This window comes from Topomyia yanbarensis, chromosome 3 (assembly GCF_030247195.1).
Source record: "Topomyia yanbarensis strain Yona2022 chromosome 3, ASM3024719v1, whole genome shotgun sequence".
Lineage (NCBI taxonomy): Eukaryota > Metazoa > Arthropoda > Insecta > Diptera > Culicidae > Topomyia > Topomyia yanbarensis.
In genome coordinates this window covers 330,521,209-330,543,863 of record NC_080672.1, presented here as the reverse complement: position 1 = coordinate 330,543,863, position 22,655 = coordinate 330,521,209, and the positions used below count along the sequence as shown (strand labels likewise).

The 22,655-nt window shown below is 37.4% G+C and overlaps 1 protein-coding gene and 2 long non-coding RNA genes across 4 annotated transcripts in view; 1 reads left to right on the top strand and 2 right to left on the bottom strand.

Moving 5' to 3' along the window:
• LOC131693273 (neogenin) overlaps positions 1–14,380 on the bottom strand; it is a 425,258-nt gene extending 410,878 nt beyond the window's left edge. Inside the window, exon 1 of one of the 2 annotated variants that reach the window (XM_058980983.1) lies at positions 13,668–14,380. In XM_058980983.1, the coding sequence (XP_058836966.1) occupies positions 13,668–13,818 (151 nt within the window). In that variant the 5' untranslated portion in view covers positions 13,819–14,380. The remainder of the gene's footprint in view (positions 1–13,667) is intronic. The other variant, XM_058980984.1, reaches the window with a different exon arrangement.
• A 3,949-nt stretch (positions 14,381–18,329) lies between these two features.
• LOC131689969 (uncharacterized) lies at positions 18,330–20,201 on the top strand. Its single transcript, XR_009305496.1, has 2 exons — positions 18,330–18,478; positions 19,523–20,201. It is a non-coding gene; the product is annotated as an uncharacterized LOC131689969 (long non-coding RNA).
• Positions 20,202–20,660: 459 nt separating this feature from the next.
• Positions 20,661–21,913, bottom strand: LOC131691400 (uncharacterized). The gene is made up of 3 exons (XR_009305758.1): positions 21,798–21,913; positions 21,552–21,736; positions 20,661–21,495 (listed from the first exon to the last, which is right to left on the bottom strand). It is a non-coding gene; the product is annotated as an uncharacterized LOC131691400 (long non-coding RNA).
• Between the last annotated feature and the right edge of the window lie 742 nt (positions 21,914–22,655).

The window sequence follows — 22,655 nt, the reverse complement described above, 5'->3', positions numbered from 1 at the left end:
GTTTTTTCAGTTCAGCAATTAATCAACAGTCATACAACGAAGCAATGTGGGAACATTACTGTATACTCTGTTCTTCAGGGATACAGAGTATCAATGGGGTGTTGAGTGTAATCTACCCAGAAAATCAATAAGCACTAGAAAAGCACTATATTTATATAAATCAGCCCTCCAATCCTTATAAGCTTTATACAGGCTCTGCTAATGTTTATAAGCGTTATACAAACATTTCAAATTTTGAGAATCACAAAGCTTTGAATATTAAAATAAACCATACATAGATAAACAAACTAGATAGTGTAGTCATGCCTTTTTAGTGCCATCCAAATCAAAACAAATATATGAAACACATTGTAATCATAGTCAACCTTATTGGATTTGGTTGCTTGAACTTGCTGTAATCATGTTAAATGGTCAAAACGGTCAAACGACAAGCGCACTAGAAGAACATAACCTCCTTCTTTTAGAAGCACAAGTTCGAGCCAGGTTCATTCATCATACACACTAAATTTTGATTGTCGAATATCAGCAAAATTTTGCTGAATTTTTCCGAGCTGAAATATGAGCAATACCTCCAGAAAAAAAATTCGCTAAAATAATTCACAACTGTTAAAATTCACTGAACTGTCTGTTTGATTTGCTTAAATTTACCAAAACTGCCATTGATTGTTTCAGCAATCAAATTCTAAGATTTGTTGATTTTCGGCAAAATAATAGGCTTTACTGAACATCAGCGAATCAAAAATTCCAATGCTTAACTTTTAGCAAATCCTGTTTTGCTGGAAAAGTTCCAGCAAAATATTTAAACGTAAAATCATTTAAGAAAAACATAACCTGTGTTTATGAGAAAGACAATAAAACGATGCTACAGAATAAAAAAAAATGAATGTACATTTAAAGTGCTCTGATAAAGGTTGTAGATCTCGCCAAATACAACACAAAACCATGTTTGATAAACTTAATATACCCTCAAAATCTTGATTTATAGAAAAAAAAACCATGTTAATGGATTTTCAGCACGAAAAATTTTTCTACGCGGTCATTTTTCAACAGATTTTATATTATCTAAGTGTTTTGGAAAGAAGAAGAAATGACCTTTCCAACGGTATGCTATATTATGTTGTTAAACTTTTGTACATTATAGTGAATCATTTCAATAACATGCTGCAATTTTTCCATGCAAAAATATCGACAAACGACTCGGTAACGAAGCGTTTTGTGGAACGTCTCTAGAAAAAACATGACTTGCGGTATTACCTGCCATTCAAAAACGTCTTAACCGATTTCTTTCGAACTTTGCATACACATTCTATGTAAAAAATGCCTAACCCCTACGTTGAGTTTTTGAGAAAATTTCAATAAAGGGGTTTTTTTACTCATTTTAAATCAAAATTTCTTTTTTTTTCACGAAAAATGCCTTTTTATGAGTAAACACCCTCGCTTGGCAAAGACAGACTTGTCCTTCTTTATCGCGAGAACCGACAAAAGAAAAGCCACGCAAGATCACCACTGAAAACCTGTCGACGATTAGCATCAATCAGCATGATGATTGCTGCTGTTCATCTCAGTTTTCCTTTCGAATGCCGGGATAAATTTTTTATTAGACTATTGTCACTGCGCTTATAGTCGTAGCGGGTTTGCTACATTGTGTAAGGTGGTGGCTGTGTCTACAGCGGCTACCCACCGCTGCCGATGGATTCCCATCTACATATAAAATTCGGCTCGGGACAACGCAATGTTTGACGTGAAACTAGTCATTACCAGTTTTCAGCCTACACATAGTTATTCCTTGCAAGCGCAATTCTGGAGGCTCTTCTAGCCGCTGATATGGTTATTTTATGTGTGTGATGTTTATGTTTGTTTTGATCCAGTGAAAAAAGTATAATGATTCGTTTTACAAATCATGCAATGGGGTCCATGATCTGGACACCAAGTTAGAATTTTTTCGGAGCAATAGAGTATAAGGAATCACGTTTCAATCAGATGTTTTTTATATGCTGTCAAATTCGGCACACCCAGGAGGATTTCTGCTCAATAAGTAATATATAAATGTTTAAGAAACAGTACACTGATACTTTATTCCGAGAAAGGTTAAAGAAAATATAGCTTTATTTAAAAGTTGCTCAACTAATAGTACGGCCCTCTCCTTAATGGAACCAAAATAGGCCTGTATCAAATTAGGCGGAAAACGTTCACCTTCAATTATCCTCATAGAAATATCATCCAGGCCAAACAATCGACTAAACCAACTTAAGCCCCTTTCCATCTCTTACATTCGCAATTCACTTGTAATCCAATGCGTATGTTTACGTAAAGCTCACACGCTCTGTCGTGGTCGTGTGACACAAAACGTGCCCCGAATCCTTTCCGGGGCAAAATTTGTTTATCGTCACCAACCTATAATCCTGCACAGTCTCAGGTCAATTGACTGTGCGGTTTTCCTGCGGCCATTCACTGGCCATCGGTATAGGGTAGGGATCGTTTCGGTCCAGAGAACGGATCAATCCCAAACATTATGCTGCGGTGTGGTTTTGTCGCTTCGGCCTGACTGCTGCTAATTAGCATTACCATCAGGGATAAACTCAACTTTGTCATGGTACTAGATACTAGTTCGTGACCTCATCATCGCCACCAGAGAAATGATCCACACTTTCGCAAGAGCACGTCTCGTCACTAGGTTGCGTCATTTGTGAGTAAACACTGGAGGCAAATCAGTGATAATTCATCACTGAGGCAACTACACATAAGTTGGTTCGATCCCTGCCAAAGCGACAGTTGATTGTGTGCTGCATTTCAAATTATTAGTTGCTGCGTAAACGAAGAAGCTTAGAACAGCAAACTCATAAAAAGATGATGCGTGTATATTTTTTTTCAAAATTAAAGTATGTACTGTGAAGCACAACTGAATGAAAGAGTTTCCAGCACAGACACGCAGATATAAGTCTTTTCTCCTACCACCCGCATGAAAATCGAAATTTACTAGTATGTCTTAAAGTTTGAGGAATTATAAACTAAGAAATGCTACAGACCTCGTTCAGCGCGTTTTGTGTATTTGATTTGAGCAGTTAAAATAAGAGAGTGGCTACTATGTACACTAATAGCTCATTTCTCATGATAGTCAATTTTTCGAGGAGTATAAATTTCAGTGTTAACAGAACAGATTTTCATGTTAGAAAAATTAATAAAATATGTGTCCAAACATTTCACCAAATATCCGTCCAAATACTAGCGCCGCCGTAGTATTACATCACAAACCATGTCGGCCATTTTGAAATCTTTATGTAATCAGCTGTCAATTCAATCTAATTCATTAGTGCGTTCAAAATATCGTTGAATGTTATATAATTTTACCGAAACAGTCGTTTGTTCTAAAGTTTAGTCATATCTAAATCAAATTAGTTTAGTTCTGGTTTTGAATCAAAACTTTTGATACGTTTGAATAAGCGAGGTATCCTTGTTGGCACTCGAAAAAAATTCCAATTCAACAATAAAAACAAATCGTTCAACTACTCTACAATAAGAAGAATTGAAATCATTACTACTAAAAGCGACTATGTATTCATGTACGTAACTAATAGACTGATCGATCTTTTGATCATAATAACCCCACATCACGGTACCATTCCGCCAAAGCAACTGATACAATCTAGTTGCGCTATTTATACTCCCGTTTTGTCGATCGCATCATTTACACGCAAAGTTCGCGCTTTAGATGATAAGCAAAATGCTGTGAGCCAAACAAGTTTCCAGTGGAAGAAGGAACAAGTTACAAGAAAAAAAACACATTATAGACATTTACCAATCGCGCTGCTCCCGCTTTGATTGTGGGTATATATGTATTTTGAAATCATGTTTGAATTGCTCACAGTTGACACTATGTATATCGCAAACCTAATGTGGTTCCAGATGGGGTTGAAGTCGAGAAGTTATTGCTCACCAGCTTCGAGGTTTAATTTGAAAAAAAAAACCATGCTACCATACATTATCATCTGATTACCCGCGCATTTGAGCTAAATTCGAAAGTTGTTTGCAGAATTATACCAGAATAAACAAAATTCCAGAAACGGTATCTACTAATTTGGAAACCTGCAGTGATGCTTCGGATAAATTGATGGAATTAATTGGAATGCAATTTCAAATCCACCAGAGCTAAATTTCCAATTTAGGAGGCTTCCTGCACTGTTTCTTCCGATTGAACTTCACAAATGCATTTACGGTATTACAAGCCAGTTTCCTCTCTCCAAACGATCTGCGATTCTTCGCTTCATCCCACATCTTATTGCAACGAGACGTACAAGAATCCCCTCAACTCTTACCGAAACCCCTCTGCCGCATTTTATTTCTCGCTTGTGCTCGTGGCTACCTATTTTTATTCTGATACTTTTTGTGTTCCCTGTACACACCTCTGTCTCGAAACTGGTTTCCTTTGCTACCCACCAATCCTTGGCTCGGCCAAGCTAACCACCACGAGAGCGCGACAAATTCAGTGCGGGTTTGCACCCAATCAATGCGCGCAAGAAGCCCGCCACAATCGGTCCAGCGAGAGCCAGGTCCTTAATTTTTCCTTTTACGCAATCACGGCCGTGCTCTATGCCCATACCTGGAAGCTGGTCCCTGCTGATGCTGGTCAGTTAGGCGGTTTGCCGTTACCTGCCTTCTATCTGTGTGCATTTGAGCTGGCTCTGTACGAAGATGTCATCGATACTGGCGGTCATGGCAAAAGAGTTCTCTTTCACTTCAGGTCGGTGTGCGGATTTTGCCTTTCGAATGACAAAAGCTTTTTGTATCAATTATAGAGATTTTAACCTTACGATCATTCGCCTATTTTTCGGGTTAGAGAAATTTCTTTTTTTTTTGATAGAAAAATCTATATTCCTATGTGCTGGGTTTGAAATAGAAACCAGGTGAGCACACAAGGCAATCGATTTACTAACTACATTACGCCCGCCCCGTCAAAAAACTCAAGATTTCAAACTTCTATTCATTGATCGGTGCTTATCAATCCATTATTAATAATAAGTGTTGATAGAATATAGTTTTTCGCAGATTGGCCAAAGTACTCAACATTTCTTCGACAACTCACCAAGGAAGCCAACTGGGACTTTCTAAATTTTGCTGTTCTTTATTGATAATATATATTTTTTTTTCGAAAGTTGTCCTACTGGAGCTGTAGAGCTAGGTTCTCGGAAGGACTCCCAGTCAGAATCACATACTACAATTTGCAGGCGAGACAGGCAATGTCGCCCACTAAAACACTGCATTAGGCCAATTGTAGCGGGCCGTGATTCTGAATGTGATATTCATTGTACGGTTCAGGTATGTGCGGACGTAAGGACTCGCGATCGCATGTATCATCGCGAAGGGTTCGAGCATTTGTACGTTAACGTGTTCGATCGCGTGTGCGTTTGTATGTCGCGTGTGCTAACGTGTATGTAACTTCGCGTGTATAAAATCTATTTTATAACCGTGTGCATTTCGCATATTCGCGTCTGTTCTTTGGATAATCGTGCGCGGATCGTGAGTCTAATACTTTATATTTGGTGTACGGCTCAGATGCTAAATGAAAGTGAAATCTTCCATATCACGAGTTCCCGGCGATGTCGCCGTAGAGCGTGTGGTCTGGTGGATATGAGCTTTATTTTTTTGATTGGTCCAACTGAATGTATGGACCTAAATTACTAGAATGAAGGCTAAAGATTTCCAGACGTGACCGATTCCTGATCGCGCGCGTTTGCGGGTTCGCGTTCGTAACTTCGTAAGTACTAAAACGTTCACATAATTACCGGAGTGTTATCAAGTTTGTGCGATCGCGGGCATAGGTGTGCGTAGATGATCGCGAAGGCCTTAAGCGTTCGTATGTTGACGTGTTTGTCGCGTGTGCTCGCGTGTATGTGACTTCGCGTGTATAAATTCGATTTTGAAACCCTGCGGCCATTGATACATTCACGGACCGTCATTCTGATATTTAGTTCGGTGTACGGTCATGTCGCCATGAGACGTGTTGTCTAATAGGTATGGGCGTATTGGTCCAGCTGAAGGCATGGACCTAGGCTTCTAGGATCAAGGATAGACTTTCGGACGTGACCGATTCGTAATCGCGTGCACGATGGCATTTTTGTAGGTTCCCGCTGAGACCGGGTTTGAGAATGTGTGAGTGTTAAGACGTTCACTATCACCATCTTTGTTGACCCAGCTGAAGGCGGGTGTAGAATGGCAGTATAGGACTCGAAAAGAAGAAATAAAAGACAATATATGAAAGACGTAATAGATTAGATAGGTACAAGATACAGCTGAAGTTATGATCATCACATGAAAGACATACATTTGTATTTCAAACTCTACCAATACTTGAATAGCCAACCACCACACATAGCACATCCTTACTTTATTATGTCGCTAGCCGTGCATTGAAGAATGCCTAAAACTCTGAACTAGGCCCCGTCGAGTCAGTCCGTCATCTGTCCGTCTCGTCCTGTCGTGTCTGGGGCTTCCAGGTTACATGCATTCACCAGACGAGACTAGCTTATGTCAGCTTAATTGGTTTTGTAGAATCGAGGCGATCATCGAAATGATAGATCCTACGAATGAATGCACTTGGCCCAGTAACCTGTCGAGCATTTGTATATTTGCGAGTTTGAATGTTTACGTGTGTATGGGAAGTGTTGTGTGTTGAGATATGTGTGTTACCTGTAAATAATAAGTTAATACAAATAATATTTAATGTGTTAAAATAAGACATGTGTAATATGCTACTTGCAGTTTTTGGTCGTTCCTACTTATCTGATTCAATTGAGTATGAGAGTACATCTCAACTCTTCTAAAACCTGGCGACGTCTGATGGTAGCGAATAGTCATTGTTGGCAGCAATGTTACTCTTTTTTTGATGAATGAACTCGGAGAGGTCATCATAGGACTGTGACGCATGAGACCGAAAATAAATAAAACAAAATGAAATAAAGAGAAGAGTTAGTATTATTATTGAGTATTATTTGAACAACACACATGTAACATGCAATAAAACTACTTGGAGTCGTCTAAATGCCAGAAAATGATATATATTTACTATTAACGACAATTGCATTCCGTTAAAAGTTTCTCATGATATGCTGACCGGGAATGGATGATTGATGTGCGTCGCTAAATTATTCGTACCTTCATTTATCCAATCCGAATGAGTCGAATCGAATGCACGAATTGAACACCGATAAAAAGTGATCCAAAGAAGGATTACCCACTATTCTATCATATAAGCCAGTTCTGCATCCTTTCCCTGACCCATATGTCACAAATACTCAGACGAACACATACACAGATAGACATACGACTAGCACATAACAATTTTACACTAGTACTAAAAACTACAATTATTACAACACAGCACAACTAATAGGGTTCAACTGTTATTTTTTAATGCGCCTATGCACGTTGACGAGGTCGACCGATAAATCGACACACAATGACTCCCACTGCGAGCCGTGCTCAAAAAGACAGCCGTTAAGCTGTTGAACAATGTCTGCAAACACAGCCCACAGAAAAAGTCAATCCACGGCGACCCGCCAATCGGCCACGCCAGTGTGCACAGGCTCTTAGCTGACTGTTAGTTTGGGCTGGTGCAGAGTATGAAATAACACAAAACATAAAAAAGGCCCATAAGCCCTCTCGGTCTCCTCGATGCACCACTAACGAGGCGTAATGCAATAACCATCTTAAAGCAGTTGTCTGCTCAAATATGCTTGAAGATGTTTGCAATACCATCAAACCCGTCAACCTAGGAGAGGGAATAATGAAAAACTGTGTTTTAAAAAATCTTTCGAAAACTACTCGGTGAAAATAGTTTCTCTTTGAGCGTCTTAATGGAATGTTGGAAAAATAAAAATATAAAAAGAAATAATGTTTTCCTTTTAATTCCACCAGGGGTTTATTAAACTGAACATATACCTATTTCGTCGATGTCGATGCTTTTAGAACTGTACAAACACTGAAGAAGTCGGCAAGACATCGACCTGGTACCATACCTGGTGGAATTAAAACGAAAATTATAAATATTTGGAATTTTTATCGTTTACTCGGCGAAGGTGAAAATTTGTAGCACATCTTGTTCGGAGCCGTCAATGTGGTGCATCAACCGAATCAGGGTTGTTAATCGATAATTCATCATCATCGTCGATAATGTTAACTACCCGCCATCGTCATCGGATCTCCGTTAACGGGATCATCTTATATAAATGTGGCAAAAAGTACCTAATGTTCAAAAAAATTTTTGGAGCAGTAATATGACGTAGACATGTGCGTTATTCTGCAAAATGTTTGTTAAGGTTTCATCTATAAAATAAAAATTTTCCAGTGTAAGGTGTCAAAAATGGCGACTTTCACATTACTACTACTACTTTTCGAATCTGCGGGCATTCTCGTTTTTGAACCATTCAACCTATCAACTTCGGGTGCACTACAAAATCGCAATATTTTGATCATAAATGATTTTTTACAGCTGGCCAAAGTGGAAAAATCATGCAAAAAAAACGATACTTTATTTTCAAGCGGCCGCCATTTTTTTTCTATATCGAATTTTTCCATTTTTTTTTAGGTTGGGCCGCCTCTACAGAATGTAATTTTCAAGATCGTTTTGGTTTGCTGCTTGTAAGCGACGAATTGCGACCTGTATCGTGCCCGCAGATAAAGTCGGTTTTCAAAACACCTTTGCTGGAGCCGCCATTTTTGACATCTTACACTGGAAAATTTTTATTTTATAGATGAAACCTTAATAAACATTTTGCAGAATAGCGCACATGTCTATGTCATATTACTTCTTCAAAAAAAATTATCAAGCATTAGGTACATTTTGTACAATTATATAAGAGGACCCCCTTAACGATAATGTATTAATCGGCATCGTCGATAATTCAGCGGCAATTATCGCGATACATTTGCTTTTTCTTGGTACTTGGTAAGTTGACTAATGCGATTAATTTCAATTGTCTAAAAATAAGTATCGAATAGTAAGGAAAATAGAAAACCGTTGGAAATGAATAAATTCGAAAATTTTAAACGCACATTGGGATATAGTTGGGTAAAAACGGATAAAAGTTGAAATCTTTTGACGTTAGTGTCGAATGATAAGGAAACTAGAGTGTAGTGGAAAATCATTATTTTAGACATTATGAACACATATACTGCCTATGATCGCAAGTCAATCCCGTAAAGATAGAAAATCCCATGGAAAACGGGACAAATATGCGATCATGGGTAGCATAGGGACGCGTTTGCGTGAAAATGATCAAAAAGATATATTGTGCTTTTCTTATTTAGTAGAGTTTTTTTTTCACTGACACTTTCGACGATAATCGAATGTCTGGAATTTTCACATATGGGAAGATGGGGTAAAACGCACCCCCTAAGGAAATATAATCTTAACTCAGCTATAGAACATCAATTGGGAGAATTTAATTAATGATATCGTTTAGCCAACATTTTCCTCTGTAATCATATCAATCATAACACTTAACAAAATATTCAATTTTTCAAAGTCATTAAAAATCACTCTTTGAAAAATAAGCGGGGCAAAATGCACCTATGCGGGGGTAAAATGCACCACAATAACGGGGCATAATGCACTATAACAACGGGGCAGAATGCTCAGCGAACAAGCAAGTAGTTTTGTTTTCTTTCACAAAAGTGTGCCATTAAATAGCCTTAGGTTATGCAATTAGTATGTTTTCAGAACGATTTTTCTATTTTCGATTAAAAACCAGCAAAATCATATAAGAGGGCATTTTGCCCCCGATGGAGCAGAGATATAAATTTAGCAAAACGTGAATTATTTAGTAGATTATTCATATGTAGTGCGATAGAATAATGAACAACGGTATAAATAGAACTGGAATGCTCTGATATAATAGTAAAACGGCATTTATAAGAGCTGAAAATCCTTGTTGCACGAGCCACAATAAATACATGAAAAGAGCACGTTATTGTTTTTTGTTTATTTCTCGAACTGCTAGTGATGTACGGTTATCAAACTTTGAAGAGTGTATGGTTAACATGGCGGACTTCCGACTGGCGTTACCTTTTTCCAGAAATTTTCAGCTGTTTTCGATATAAGCAAGGGGAGCATTTTGCCCCGGGGGTGCGTTTTACCCCATCTTCCCCTACGTCTAATTTTCAAGGATTGGAGATTTGATGTTGAATTTTAATAGCTTCTGTAGTTTGGTTATGGTTTGCTAAAAAAGCGTGCTCCGCTGGGTTTGAACTGGATTGGTAAATCTTTATCAGATTCCCTAGAAACTTTTATTATTTCTGCAAGGGGTCATCCATAAATGACGTAACATTATATGGGGAAGGAGGGAGTTTTGCATTTTGTGATCATATGTGACGACGGGTTAGGGGGTCATGTCAGGCTATGTAGTTTTTTTTAAAAGGGAACATCGTTTTTTATTTAAAAAAAAATTACGGGGACAGGAGGAGAGTTACCGTGAAGCTACGTAATTACCAGGGGGGTGTTTAGAAGTTTGTGACGAAAATGCTACGATGGGGAAGGGGGGGTGTTAAAAATTACTCAAAAATGCTACGTCATTTATGGATGGTCCCCAATAAGCTCCTTGAACCGAATTTCTAATGTACTTCTGGTTTGTCCAATATAAACTTTATCGCAAAGTGAACATGATATTTTGTATACCTCCGATTTGCTCAGTGTTTATCGGATCCTTTGTGGATCCTAGTATTGATTTTAGTTGGTAGTTCCGAATACTGAAAACTAGGTCTATGCCAAACTTTTTTAATTTTGTTCTAAGTGGATAAGACGTATTTTTGTTGAAATCTGCCGCTATACTTTTTAAATTCTCAGTTGTTGGAGTTAAGGTTGTGAGATTTTGCTTATTAAGCATTCTAGATTTTTTATTAATTATTGATTGGATGGTTTGCTCTGGATACCCGTTGAGCTTGCCTATTTCGAAAAAATGTCTGCTTCTTCAATTTTTGCTCCTTCCTTTAATGGTAAAGTAAGCATTCTATGGGCCAATGTGATGAAAAGTGGTCATTTTATACTGTTAAGAACGGTTTGAATTATTTAATATAATTATTTCGGTATTTGTAGGTTTCCTATATATTTCGAAAGTCAAGGACTCTCCCTCTCTTTTTACAAGCACACCCAAGAAGGGTGATGCATCTTAAAAAATTAACGAGATTAAATCAAGTTTTTCCACCAATTTTATAATATATTTTACGTTGCATGTAAGACGTCAAAGCCCTGCGAAAAAAACAAGCTCTACACCCAACTAAACATAGAACAGAGTTTACCGGCGTACGAACTTTTCTGATATGGAGCGCAAAACTGAGAATGAAATGCATTTTTCAAATTTTGCGCATATTTGTTATACATTTCTTGAGTGATCACCCCTAGATTTGTCCACATGGGTTAGCATTTTTGTCAGTTAATCCGACGACACGACTACACGACGTACACTGTCAGATCCGACTAACAGTATAATGGATCTCGATAGTAAGTTGAAGAATTGATTCGAAAACCCACAACAACCACTGAACAGCCCCAACAAATCCAGATTACAAACAACCAACGGGGCGAATATTGTCAGCAGCACGGCGCTTTATCTATTCCCGTCACGGCAATCCAGAGGAATACAATCAAGTATAGGTGCGAGTTAAAGACCTAGAATCGAATATAATTTCAACCCACGACGCCCGAATATCGCTGCAAACTGTCACCATAAAAGCAGTGAGTTCCAATTATGAAATATAGAGATCAAAAATATAGATATAGACTCCAAGAAGGAATTATAGCACTTTCTAAGATGAACCATTACAGTAATAATAAGGGCGATGCCTGTTATTTACTTTTTTTTGGGGTTGTTAGGAAAGACAACAAAAGAAAAACTCGCCAAATCCACGCGATATTTATATTTAGCGCGCATTTCAATCCACCGTAATCTTTTATGAGTAGTCTAACTAAATTGAGCCCAAGCATTCAGAGTTATTTTGAAACATTACCACCTAAAATATTTTCGACAAAATGTTATGACTGTTTTATTAACGAATGTAATTCGGATCGAACCTGACATTCGTTTCATTTCGATTTGTCGTTATTGTAAAGGAATGTCACATTCTTCTAAAAGCGATCCGTCATAACACAGAATAAGGCTGATTAGTAAAAACATGTGCAGTAACATATGAACATTCTGATTGCCTTCTTCTTGCCGCACCATCTGTTCGTGCATCCACATGCTTCTCATTCGACTAGCGAACGATGAATGAAACACTTAGTACAAAAATACATGCGGGACTAACATAACTTTCCAAAATTCGATTAGGTCTCTTAAATGTAGTATATTGACACCTCTACCTGAAAAAGACTCAAATTTAGAGGTTTCCACGTCACATTCGAAAGTCTTTGTGTTAGCCATAGACTCATACATGCTTCAAAATTTAATCCACATTGGTGACTATTTTTCCAACTGATTCGTGCAAATGCAATGTAAATCCGTTCACTATAATGACAGTTACTAACGTTCGAAAACTTTCCCTCTTGTTTCTTCCGAAATATTTTTTAAAAGGGTCCTCTAAATTGAAAGGTAAGTCGTAATCGCGACAAACGAATATGAAAAGCTTGGATCAGATTTCCAAAAAGTTGCTAGTAATGATTGCATTCTTTTTAATAAATGCATGGTTCTTGTGAATTCAGTTCAGGATCAAAAAGCTGATAAAATCGGCGGTAGACAAAATCGGGAGTAGAAAAAATCGCGGGCTGATAAAATCGCGTCTTCATTGTATATAAGACCTATAAAGTTCGTGTCTTCAGAGGAAATATTTATAATAATACGACCTACAACTTTGTCAAAAATACAATCTTTCTATCTGCTTTAGTAAAAAAAAGTTTATAACGGTGCCGTGGTAGCGAATGAATTTCGAACTTATTTTATAAAACCAAACGAAGCGCTAAATGCTAATCAGCAAATTTACCTAAAATTGCATAACTATGAAACGAAAGATACTTGATGCTACAATTTTCATTTTCCAACCACTGTATGTCGTTTTCCATTTGATCATATAATATGTTTCGGTGAATTCTCAATGTACAAGGACTGAATCTTCCGGCCAACATTGCTAAACAGGTGTACACGTTTCTTCAGTTCAATGTTTGTGCATTGAATCGATCGTAAATCATAAACATCCATCCTAGCTAACTCCAACCTAGCTCGCACAAACAATTTTCCTCCCAGACATTACCGATCAGCACTTTGGTCAATTAAAAGCCCGCGAAATCAGTTTTGGCGAACGAAAGACAACCAGTCACTCAAAACTTCTAGCATATAAGGGCATGCTGCAAAGGTTATCGATTTTCGTAATCATTAGAGCGATAATGGTCCCGCTGCCAAGTCTAGTATTGCCACCCGGCCGGACCGTCGGTCGGTTGAATTAGTAAACCGATAAGACTAAGTTCCTCGGCATTAATTCGGGCTTGCTCGGCTTGTTTTCATACCACACAGCTAAGCCCGAACGAATTCCATTCACACATTTCACTATGCACTGGAAAACTCGTTTGCAATCAGTCTTTCCATTCTCTTTCTCTCCTCCAGCTTCGGGTTTCGATATACCTATCTAGTATTCTTTTGTTGTGGCCAGCCAGTGCCAGTACCCCTGCTGTTTTCATTGTTGCTTACCTTGGCTGCTGTAACACGCTGTAAACATTAGCGACAAGACAATTCCACATATGATCAGATTCCGTCGCCTGCTGCCTGCACCTGCAGTTCCTACTGCTCTGACTCCATTCCACGCACAGCCCCGTTCATTCGGCATATTCATCATTCTCATTGCACTTGCAATTTTCTTACTGAATCACACGTTTCTGCTTGGCGAAACCAAGAAAACATACAAATTTCCTTCCGAAAAGCTGATTTTTCGTTGCCTCGCCCACTGCTCTCACTCTTCGTTTCAGCTGGAAATCCAGCAATGCTAGAACCACGAATGCTACACTTCAGCAAAAAATCGACACTATCTTCACTCCACCGAATTTCATGCTTTCATCACGCCACAGCCCGTTATCCCATCATTCCCACTCATTCACCGTGCATTTTTGATCGAATTTTCATTAACAATTCAATCACTTTAGTCAACGGGTAGAAACAAATCTAGCACTTTCGCCTCATTTTGTCTGCCTTCACTCACAAACGAAAACCCTTCTCGCTCGATATCGAAACTTTCCTCCCGTCCGTAAGTTAATTTGGCCTGCTGATCCCTATGTACTTCAACACCGAAGGAACTCTACGCGATACGCGACAGCCGACGACAACGATAGCATCCTACTCCCGAGCCGGCCATATTGCGAATGAATGGAAGCACGCGAAACGGCACAACTACAACCGACGGGGGCTGTGAAGCCGCATACACAATCTTGTTTTTTTCTACTGTCGGTTATGGTATGTAGAAGACGCCGAGAATAGTAAAACAGCAGCATAAATACAGGGAAGAAGAATCGAACACGAAGAAGCTGCCTGATGCGGCTGACATTTGAATGACGCAAACTCAGGGCTGTTTAGACTGGTTTCTTCTTTCAGCTGAAATAGACGAAGAGCTAATGGTTTGCGCATTAGCTAGAAATTGTGCGTGTATTGTCTATCTCGAGATAATCTAGCATTTCGTCGAGGTATTGCTTTATCACGGTAAATCTAGAATACCTATTTTATGACTATGTTTCACGCATTTTTGAGAATACCATTTATACGTCAAAAAGTGTATCGATTTTAGTTATGAATGAAGAGTATGTTTAACGCATTTTCGAGAATGTCAACGGCGAAGAAAAATGCGTAGTATATCTCACAGAGTAAAGAAAATTTACACTTCGACGTGGGGCCATTTTCAAATAAGTGTTCGTATTGCAAAAATGCTTCTTGTTTACTTTCGCGATTATTTATCGAAGGCAGAGAAATATGGATGAACATTCCAAACCTCATAATAAATCATATAATAATGCTATGGTACGTATGCTTCTTTCTTATTAGTTTATTTAAAATATCAAGTTTCTTCCTTTTAGATTCGAAATGCACGAAACCCAGTAATGATTCAGAGTCAGATTTGAAAAAAAGTTTTATATATGGGCTCGATTCTTGAAGGCGTACCACCGTACCGTTTAAGGAAGTTCAAGATGGTATGACCTCTAAATATTGTTTGTATTTAAATAAATTAGAATAAAAATTAATGTGATTTTTGTTACTTCTCGAAAAGAAATTGAAAAACAAAAGGTTCTGATAAAAATTATCACTTTTCAGCGCGTTAGAAATATGTATCAAGTATAAGTTAGCTTGAGCTTGTGAAATATGCATCAAGTATAAGTTAGTGTCTTTTAATTAAACTTGCGAATTATTCGGAGGAATAAATATAAAATGTAAATTTAATGAATATCTTCTATTATTATTATATTACCAAGCAAGTTTAAGCATCTGGTTCAACCTAAAAATTGTCCGACTCATACGTTATGTCATTTTTAATTGCTGCATAACAGAAATTCTCGTATCAGTAACATGAACACAAACGTGCATCTTATGCTTGGGTTCAAGTAATTTTTACGTGTTGTTTCATTTTCCTGTCCAGGAAGAACACGTAACTTTGTCCTGACGTGCTATAGATAATTATTATCTGGTGAACCAGGGGCCACATTATGCAACCAAGCCGAAACGACTTTTTACACAAGTATTTATACAAAAACCTTTCGTTTTAGGATGCGGAAGATTTAGTCGTCGACCCAATAAAATGAACAGGAAAATATAGTGAATTAGATTCATAGATGTTTTCACGTCAAAACGACGTGATTTATTTTTGGAGTGCGGGATCTGCTGTCAGTTCAGTAAAACTCAGTGGAGCATCTCATATCTTGAGCGTTTTTTCAAAAAGACATATGGTCGGTGTTAAGTCAGACCGGACTAAGTCGCAAAACATCAAAAAATGAGACAACGATAACAACGGATAAAGAATTTCATCAGTTACATTCGACTTTTGCCAGATTTGAAATATGTAACAAAATTATTGCAAAAAACAATTTTCAATTATAACGTAGAGGATGCTACGATTCAAACTTTAAACCCGTTTTTCTCGAAATCAATATTTTGTCACTTAGTCAGGTCTGACTTAACACCGACCATATCTACAATGAGTGACTCTCTTTGTTTACTTTCGCTTTCGATTTTTATGGCGTCACTTTTCACTTATTTCACAGTACAGATCGAAAGACTGTGGTTTTGACTAGCATATTATGCAAAGAGTTGACGGATAAATGTTAAAGCGACCGAGTTATTAACAGAAGATAAAGTAAACAAAGAGAGTCACTCATTGTAGATATGTCGTTTTGAATAAAAGGTCTAGATATCTCAGTTACATTTGATTTTTCGAAACTTTCTTACTTCAAATCCTTGCTCTTCCTTGAGTACTATGGCTCTTAATATTTGAAAAATATTTCATCTTCCAGTCCCTTGCTAATTGAATGTCGTTACAATATAAAAAAGGAAAAAAAATTGACTCACTCTAAGTGCGTTAATAAAAAAGGAAAAAAATTGAAATACGTGACATGTTTTTGATTTTTTTAGAAGTAGTTGAGGTTGAAGATACATAATCGATTTTTTTCCCTATTTTGTACGCCAAATAACAAAAAAAATATTTTTTAGAATTGAATTAACACGACCGCACCTTTCATTGAAATACCTTCATCCCTATCTTTTGCTGGGATAACTGTCAAAAATGTTAACCCATGTGACTAAATTTCCTGTGAAGGAAGACCGATAGTGACAAACGAGGACGTGTTTACATTTTTTTAGAAAATCTATTAAAAATTATTCTGAAGTTTTAAAGGTTGAGCATATATAGTCGTGATTCGCTCGTTAAGCCACAGCCTCTGTCCAAATAACGAATTTGATTCACTAGTTGGACCGCAAATGCATCTGTTCACATCTGTAATTGTTGTCAGTTTGATTGTCAAAGTGAATTTGACGTGAGATTTTGACATTAAGATGCTTTTTAGTTGGACAATGGTCCAACTAGCGGAGATCCAACTAAAAAGCGGTCCAGTTAAAAAGTGACCAACCAGAGAATCACGACTGAATTGTTATATTTAGAAAGATGACCTCCATCGAATTTTGAAATAAAAGGAAAATTTTGTTCTTCATTAAAGGAGGAACGAACAATGGTAAGAAAAAGCAGTATTTTCCACATCCATTTTTCATCAAAATCAATCAGCTTATGTAGAATATTGGTACAGTGCTTCTGATTAATTTTCATGCAAATCAAACACACGGTATTGAAAAAAATTGTTTTTTTCGATTTTTCCCCATTTTCTGTTCAACCAACGTTGGTTCAACCTTAATGACCCAATATTCAACATTTCTCAAGCGGACCCTACACGAGACAGAAATATTGTCAATAAATATTTTGACAAGACTGCTTCCGACAGCATGAAGTAACAAGTTACTTCACGCTTGTCCGGACATGCCGTAGACTCAGGTGATTCGCATTTATAACACAGACTAGCAGACATAACACTTAAAAAGAAAGCTTCGTCCGCTTTAACGGTCATTTTAAATATATTTGTAGTTGGGACTGTGACCACATTTGGAATTATGGCGCCACTGACATATGACCAAGCATATGGGGGAACCCACCAGTAAATAAGTGTTTGGGACCGTGAATAAAAGGTGGAGCTAGTGTTCTGGGAAAATTGTCGGATCGATGTTTTTTGAGGGAATTCCCTCATACTGTTATGTCTGTTAGTCTGTGTTTATAATGCCAAAATATCTTGACGCCTATGGTAGCATACAAAGGGTTAAGTCGCCGGTAATCTCTAAGCTTGCTCTAATGACCCTTCCACGCTTTTCAAAACTTTCTCCCTTCAACTCCTTGCTTTCCCTTGAGTACTATGGCTCTTAATATTGAAAAATATACTTCACCTTCCAGGCTCTTGCTAATTAAATGCCGTAACAACAGTTGACAAATTGACTCACTAGGTCGTTAACAAAAAATGGTTAACAAATAAAAATGGTACAAAAAGACTGCTTCAATCCATCAATCCCATTTAAATTCTACAGGATCAATATTTTCAAGATGACCTTACACCATCAATCCCACACTACTTTGACAGTAAAAGGCAAGTTACGGCGGATAGCCTAGAACAACGTTTCAATGGCCTACCGGTCGCCAGCATCTAGTTTAACCTGCCTGTCCACCATTTCGTTTACTGGGATAAATAAACGACACGACCTCCCACTCTAAGAAATATGACGAAATAAAAGGGTGCGAATAATTTACCGCCAGTTACCCATACACTGACTCACCCCTCGCGACGGATGAAAAATATATTTCTCGAGCAACACTGCTTTGGCTTTCTTCGTGTGATTTGCGTAACCTGGCAATCAATATTAATAAATAAACAAAACTTCGAGCTAATGAAAAACCTATAGATCAGTTGAAATGTACTTGTACGGCTGTTTTGGTGAGTTTAAGAGAAATTATTTGGCAAAAAATACTAACATGAGGTTGACAATTCAAGAGTGCTGATTCAAATGGACCTTAGTGACAAATGTAAACAAACTGAGTTATTTGCAGCACAGCATGTGATTACAACATAGCTAACGAATACCGAAAACCAGGATTCATTATACACAGTATTTATCAAAATAACAAGCATTATATAAAAAGTCGCAAAGTTTTCATGATCATATTTTGAAATTTTGCACTTGAGACCTTTTAAAATGAAAGGACCTATGCGCGAAATATTTCAAAACCTCTGCAACTGTTCATAGGCGCCATGCAAAAACGACGCAAAATTCATTTCATTCCTTGTTTTCCCCACTGCACATAGGTACCTAGTAAAAACGTCCTAAGCATCAAAATAAAAGAAATTATTTTCTTCTGTTCATGCGACTTATTTTCGAAGTTGAATTTAATAAGTATAATAAATTAAATGATAATTGGAAAGCTTAGTTATTCTAAAGTAACATGCCATTCGTTGGTTTTAACCACTTCCAGCCAATGATTTGTTAATATAAACTAAAGTTTCCCGCATTTTTTTTCTGCAAGACTTCTGTTAAATCCAGTGCAACTATTTACCATAGTAATGAAGAACATTCGTATTCCGGTGCTCATTTTGTCGAAAACTTTGAAGAAATTCAATATTCGTCGTAAGAGTTACCTTTGCTGAAAAAAGCCGTATGTGCAGCGTCGTATGATTCTTGGGCCCGAAAAGAAGACCTATGTGAAAGGTCCCATAATTTTCAAAAGGACGCATCATTCTAAAGCGCTTAAAAACTACACTAGCACTAAACATTTCATGTTTTTAGCATTATTTACCTAAAGCGCATAGTCCTTAGACTATATTGGCATAATTGTTTCATCAAAACGCATATTTGTTTTCTAATAGGGATTTGTTTTAGGTCCATAAAACTTCAGCCTCGTTTTTCTCAGTTCGAGCTCAATGTCACTTAGGACCTTTTGAATAAGTACTCTTGAATTAATTAGAAAATTACTTTCATTTCAGCTCTTAGTCATATGATGAATGCCACGGACAGCGATAGTATGCGACTAATCGCTGCTGGGAAGACAACGCACTTTCCCAATTTAATATCTGACTGTGTTTAGCATACAGGAAACCAAATGACAACTGGTGACGGCTCTGTTCGAATATTTTAGGTTTCCGGTAATGAGCAATTTGATGGTTTTTTGCACAGTAACCTGATCTAGAGAAGACTTCCTGAGGTAATCGAACCTTCCAGACTAAAACGCTGCACAGAAACTTCGGCTTCTTTTTGTGATTCTACCATGGATTGGGGTCTTTTTCTACAGCGAGAGTGCCATTTCGCTGGTTGGATTTACCGAGTGCTAGACCAGAACCGATATACAGAATTTGATTCCGGTATTACTGGTTTCTCGAGCGAAACAGACCTGTGATAGTAAAATCGTAAACAAATTTTGTAGTTCTTTCACGAGATACCTTTGGCAGATTCGTGATCTATCTGGTACTGGTGAAAAACGATCTGACAAAGTGGAGTGGGATGAGATCATTCTACATTGATAGGTTCCTGATAATAGAATATCTACCACCAGGCAATTGTACACTATACTACAAGGATAATATATTAGGTATGAAATGTGTAGTTACTTTGAATAACAAGTTGCTCATATTTGGTACAGTTCATAAAAGTTTCTTGTAAATTTGACGATACTTGCGTTTTATTATCCATTTCTTATGAATGTTTGGTAACCTTCGTGATGACAAAGAACGTGATGAATCAACAAAAGGTTGACTTCGAAGAAAATTACACTTCTATTAGCCTGAGTAGAAAATTTTCGATACCTATGTCCTAAATAACGATACTTATTTTGTTCACTTTCTCAATGTTCAATAGGCTTATTGTATATTTTACCCATATTATGTAAATTTTTCTGTATAAATATTGGGGGATATTCTGACGGTCACTTTCGGTGACACAAATATCAGGTGACTATGGTGATCGGGAGCCCTATTCTCACAGTCACGTCACCTAGTGACTAGAAGGAAATTCTCTTTTAGTCACTAAGTGACGTGACTGTGAGAATAGGGCCCCGGAAATCTTCGTCACCTCACTTAAAGCACCTTAAAGTGAGAGATGTCACCCAGGTGTCAAATTTTGTCACATTAAGTGACTAAGGGAATATGGAAAGTGACTAATGAAGGTGGCTTTAGGATTGAGAAAAACGATGCAAATGAGGTGATGCGGTTGATAACTTTAATTTTGATTGTTGATTTTATTTTTAACAGTGGAAGCTCTACAAAAATGTTGTAAATCTGTTAGAATTTTGTAATGAAGTATTAGCTTCTATAATTTTATTAACCATTGAAATTAATTTAACCAGTTGTTTAATGACTCTGGTATATGAAATATTTTTGATATTGGAGAGACTAATGGAACTATCTGCTGCACGGCGATTTTTTATTATTATTTGTACCAGAGGGAATGTGTTAAGGGTTTGAACGTTTTTTTTGTTGTTTTTTTTTGCTTTTTAAATTATTAACTTTAACTTAATGTGCAATGTTCAGTTCGACTGAGTCATAGCGGAGATGAATTGTTTCTCATTAAACACCATACCATTATATGTAATGCTTTAGAACAAATACAGCTAACAGTCTAGCAACTTTTCTATAAACTATCCATAGTATAAATTTTAAAAACATCGCGGCGTCCAGTAATATTCATCACATCGGATTCCTCATTGACGCGTGAACAGTAAACACGCAGTCATGGGCCCTATTCTCACAGTGACGTCACTTAGTGACTACAAGGAAATTTTCTTCTAGTCACTAGGTGACAGTATTATGAGAATATTGCCACATTTCGCTAAATTATTTTCTGCTCTAGTTTCACGTAGCACTCGTCGTTGCAAAGTGACGCATCAGCTTCCGTCTGGCCGTCGCATAGTGACAACTGAACTGGATGATAGCGAGCTTCTTGCTGCAGTCACACCGGCATCGTCCTATAGAAGTGCACATAATGGTCAATGAATTAAATTGCAAATGAATGAACACTTACACAAACACCACCGATAAACTCTTGGATCGTATCGTCCAGGATCAGACGAACGATGTTCAGGTTATGAAACATCAGCGGCATCGCATATTTTTGCTTCCGCGGCGGTTGTAGAAGTTTCAAATCGTGCCGCTTGTTGGTTGCAGCAGTAGCTCGGTAGTGTTTCGTATGTCCTGGAGTTTTTTCAACTGAAAGCAGAGTGCTCATTCTTTGAAATTTTTGCTTTAGATTTATTTAATAAAAACTTACTTTCGATACTTTGATTCAAATTTTTACAATTGTCTTGAAAAAATTCCGACCAGTTCAATAAATTTATTTGTTTTCATATGCTCAACAGCGTATCCAGGGTTACAGTTGATACAACAACAAAAAACGACAGCAGATTCAACAGTGATGCTAGTTTTAAGCCTTGTCTAACCAAATGTCAAATTTGACAGTACCAGTTACCTCAGTCACTGAGGGGTAGTCAGATTTGAGATACACTTTCAGATTGCAAGTGTCTAGTCGTGTCGTTGGATAAATCGTGTACACGCAGAATTTTATTTATGCATCGATAGCATACTTTTCTATCTGCCTCTCGTTTCTTCTGCTGTAAATTTTATGCATCGGACATATTCGGTCTATTGGCGATTCTACGTTGAAACAGCTCACAGATAGCGCAGGAAGCAAAGTGTTGCTGATTTCATTCTGTTCTGTCATAGTGCATATATTTTCTGTAAACATTGGTAAAAAATAACTTTCAAACACCAAATCACCGAACAATTTGTTGATAATTGTTTATGAAAATGAAGGAAAACCATCATTTTATAAGATGAAGAGTAAACATCTTGCGAAAAGAGTGTAAAACATGGTGATTTCTAATATTATTCACAAAGCTATATGCGTGCTGTTCCGAAATGTAATTTGTTGAGCACCGTAGCCGCCGCAATATCATTTCCCGTTCCTCTTAAGTTAAGCTAAACCTTTATGAGATGGTGTAAATTCATGAAACTCTCCAGATTGGCGATTCTACGTTGAAACCGCTCGCAGATAGCGCTGGAAGGAAAGTGTTGCTGATTTTATTTTGTTCTGTCATAGTGCATATATTTTCTGTAAACATTGGTAAAA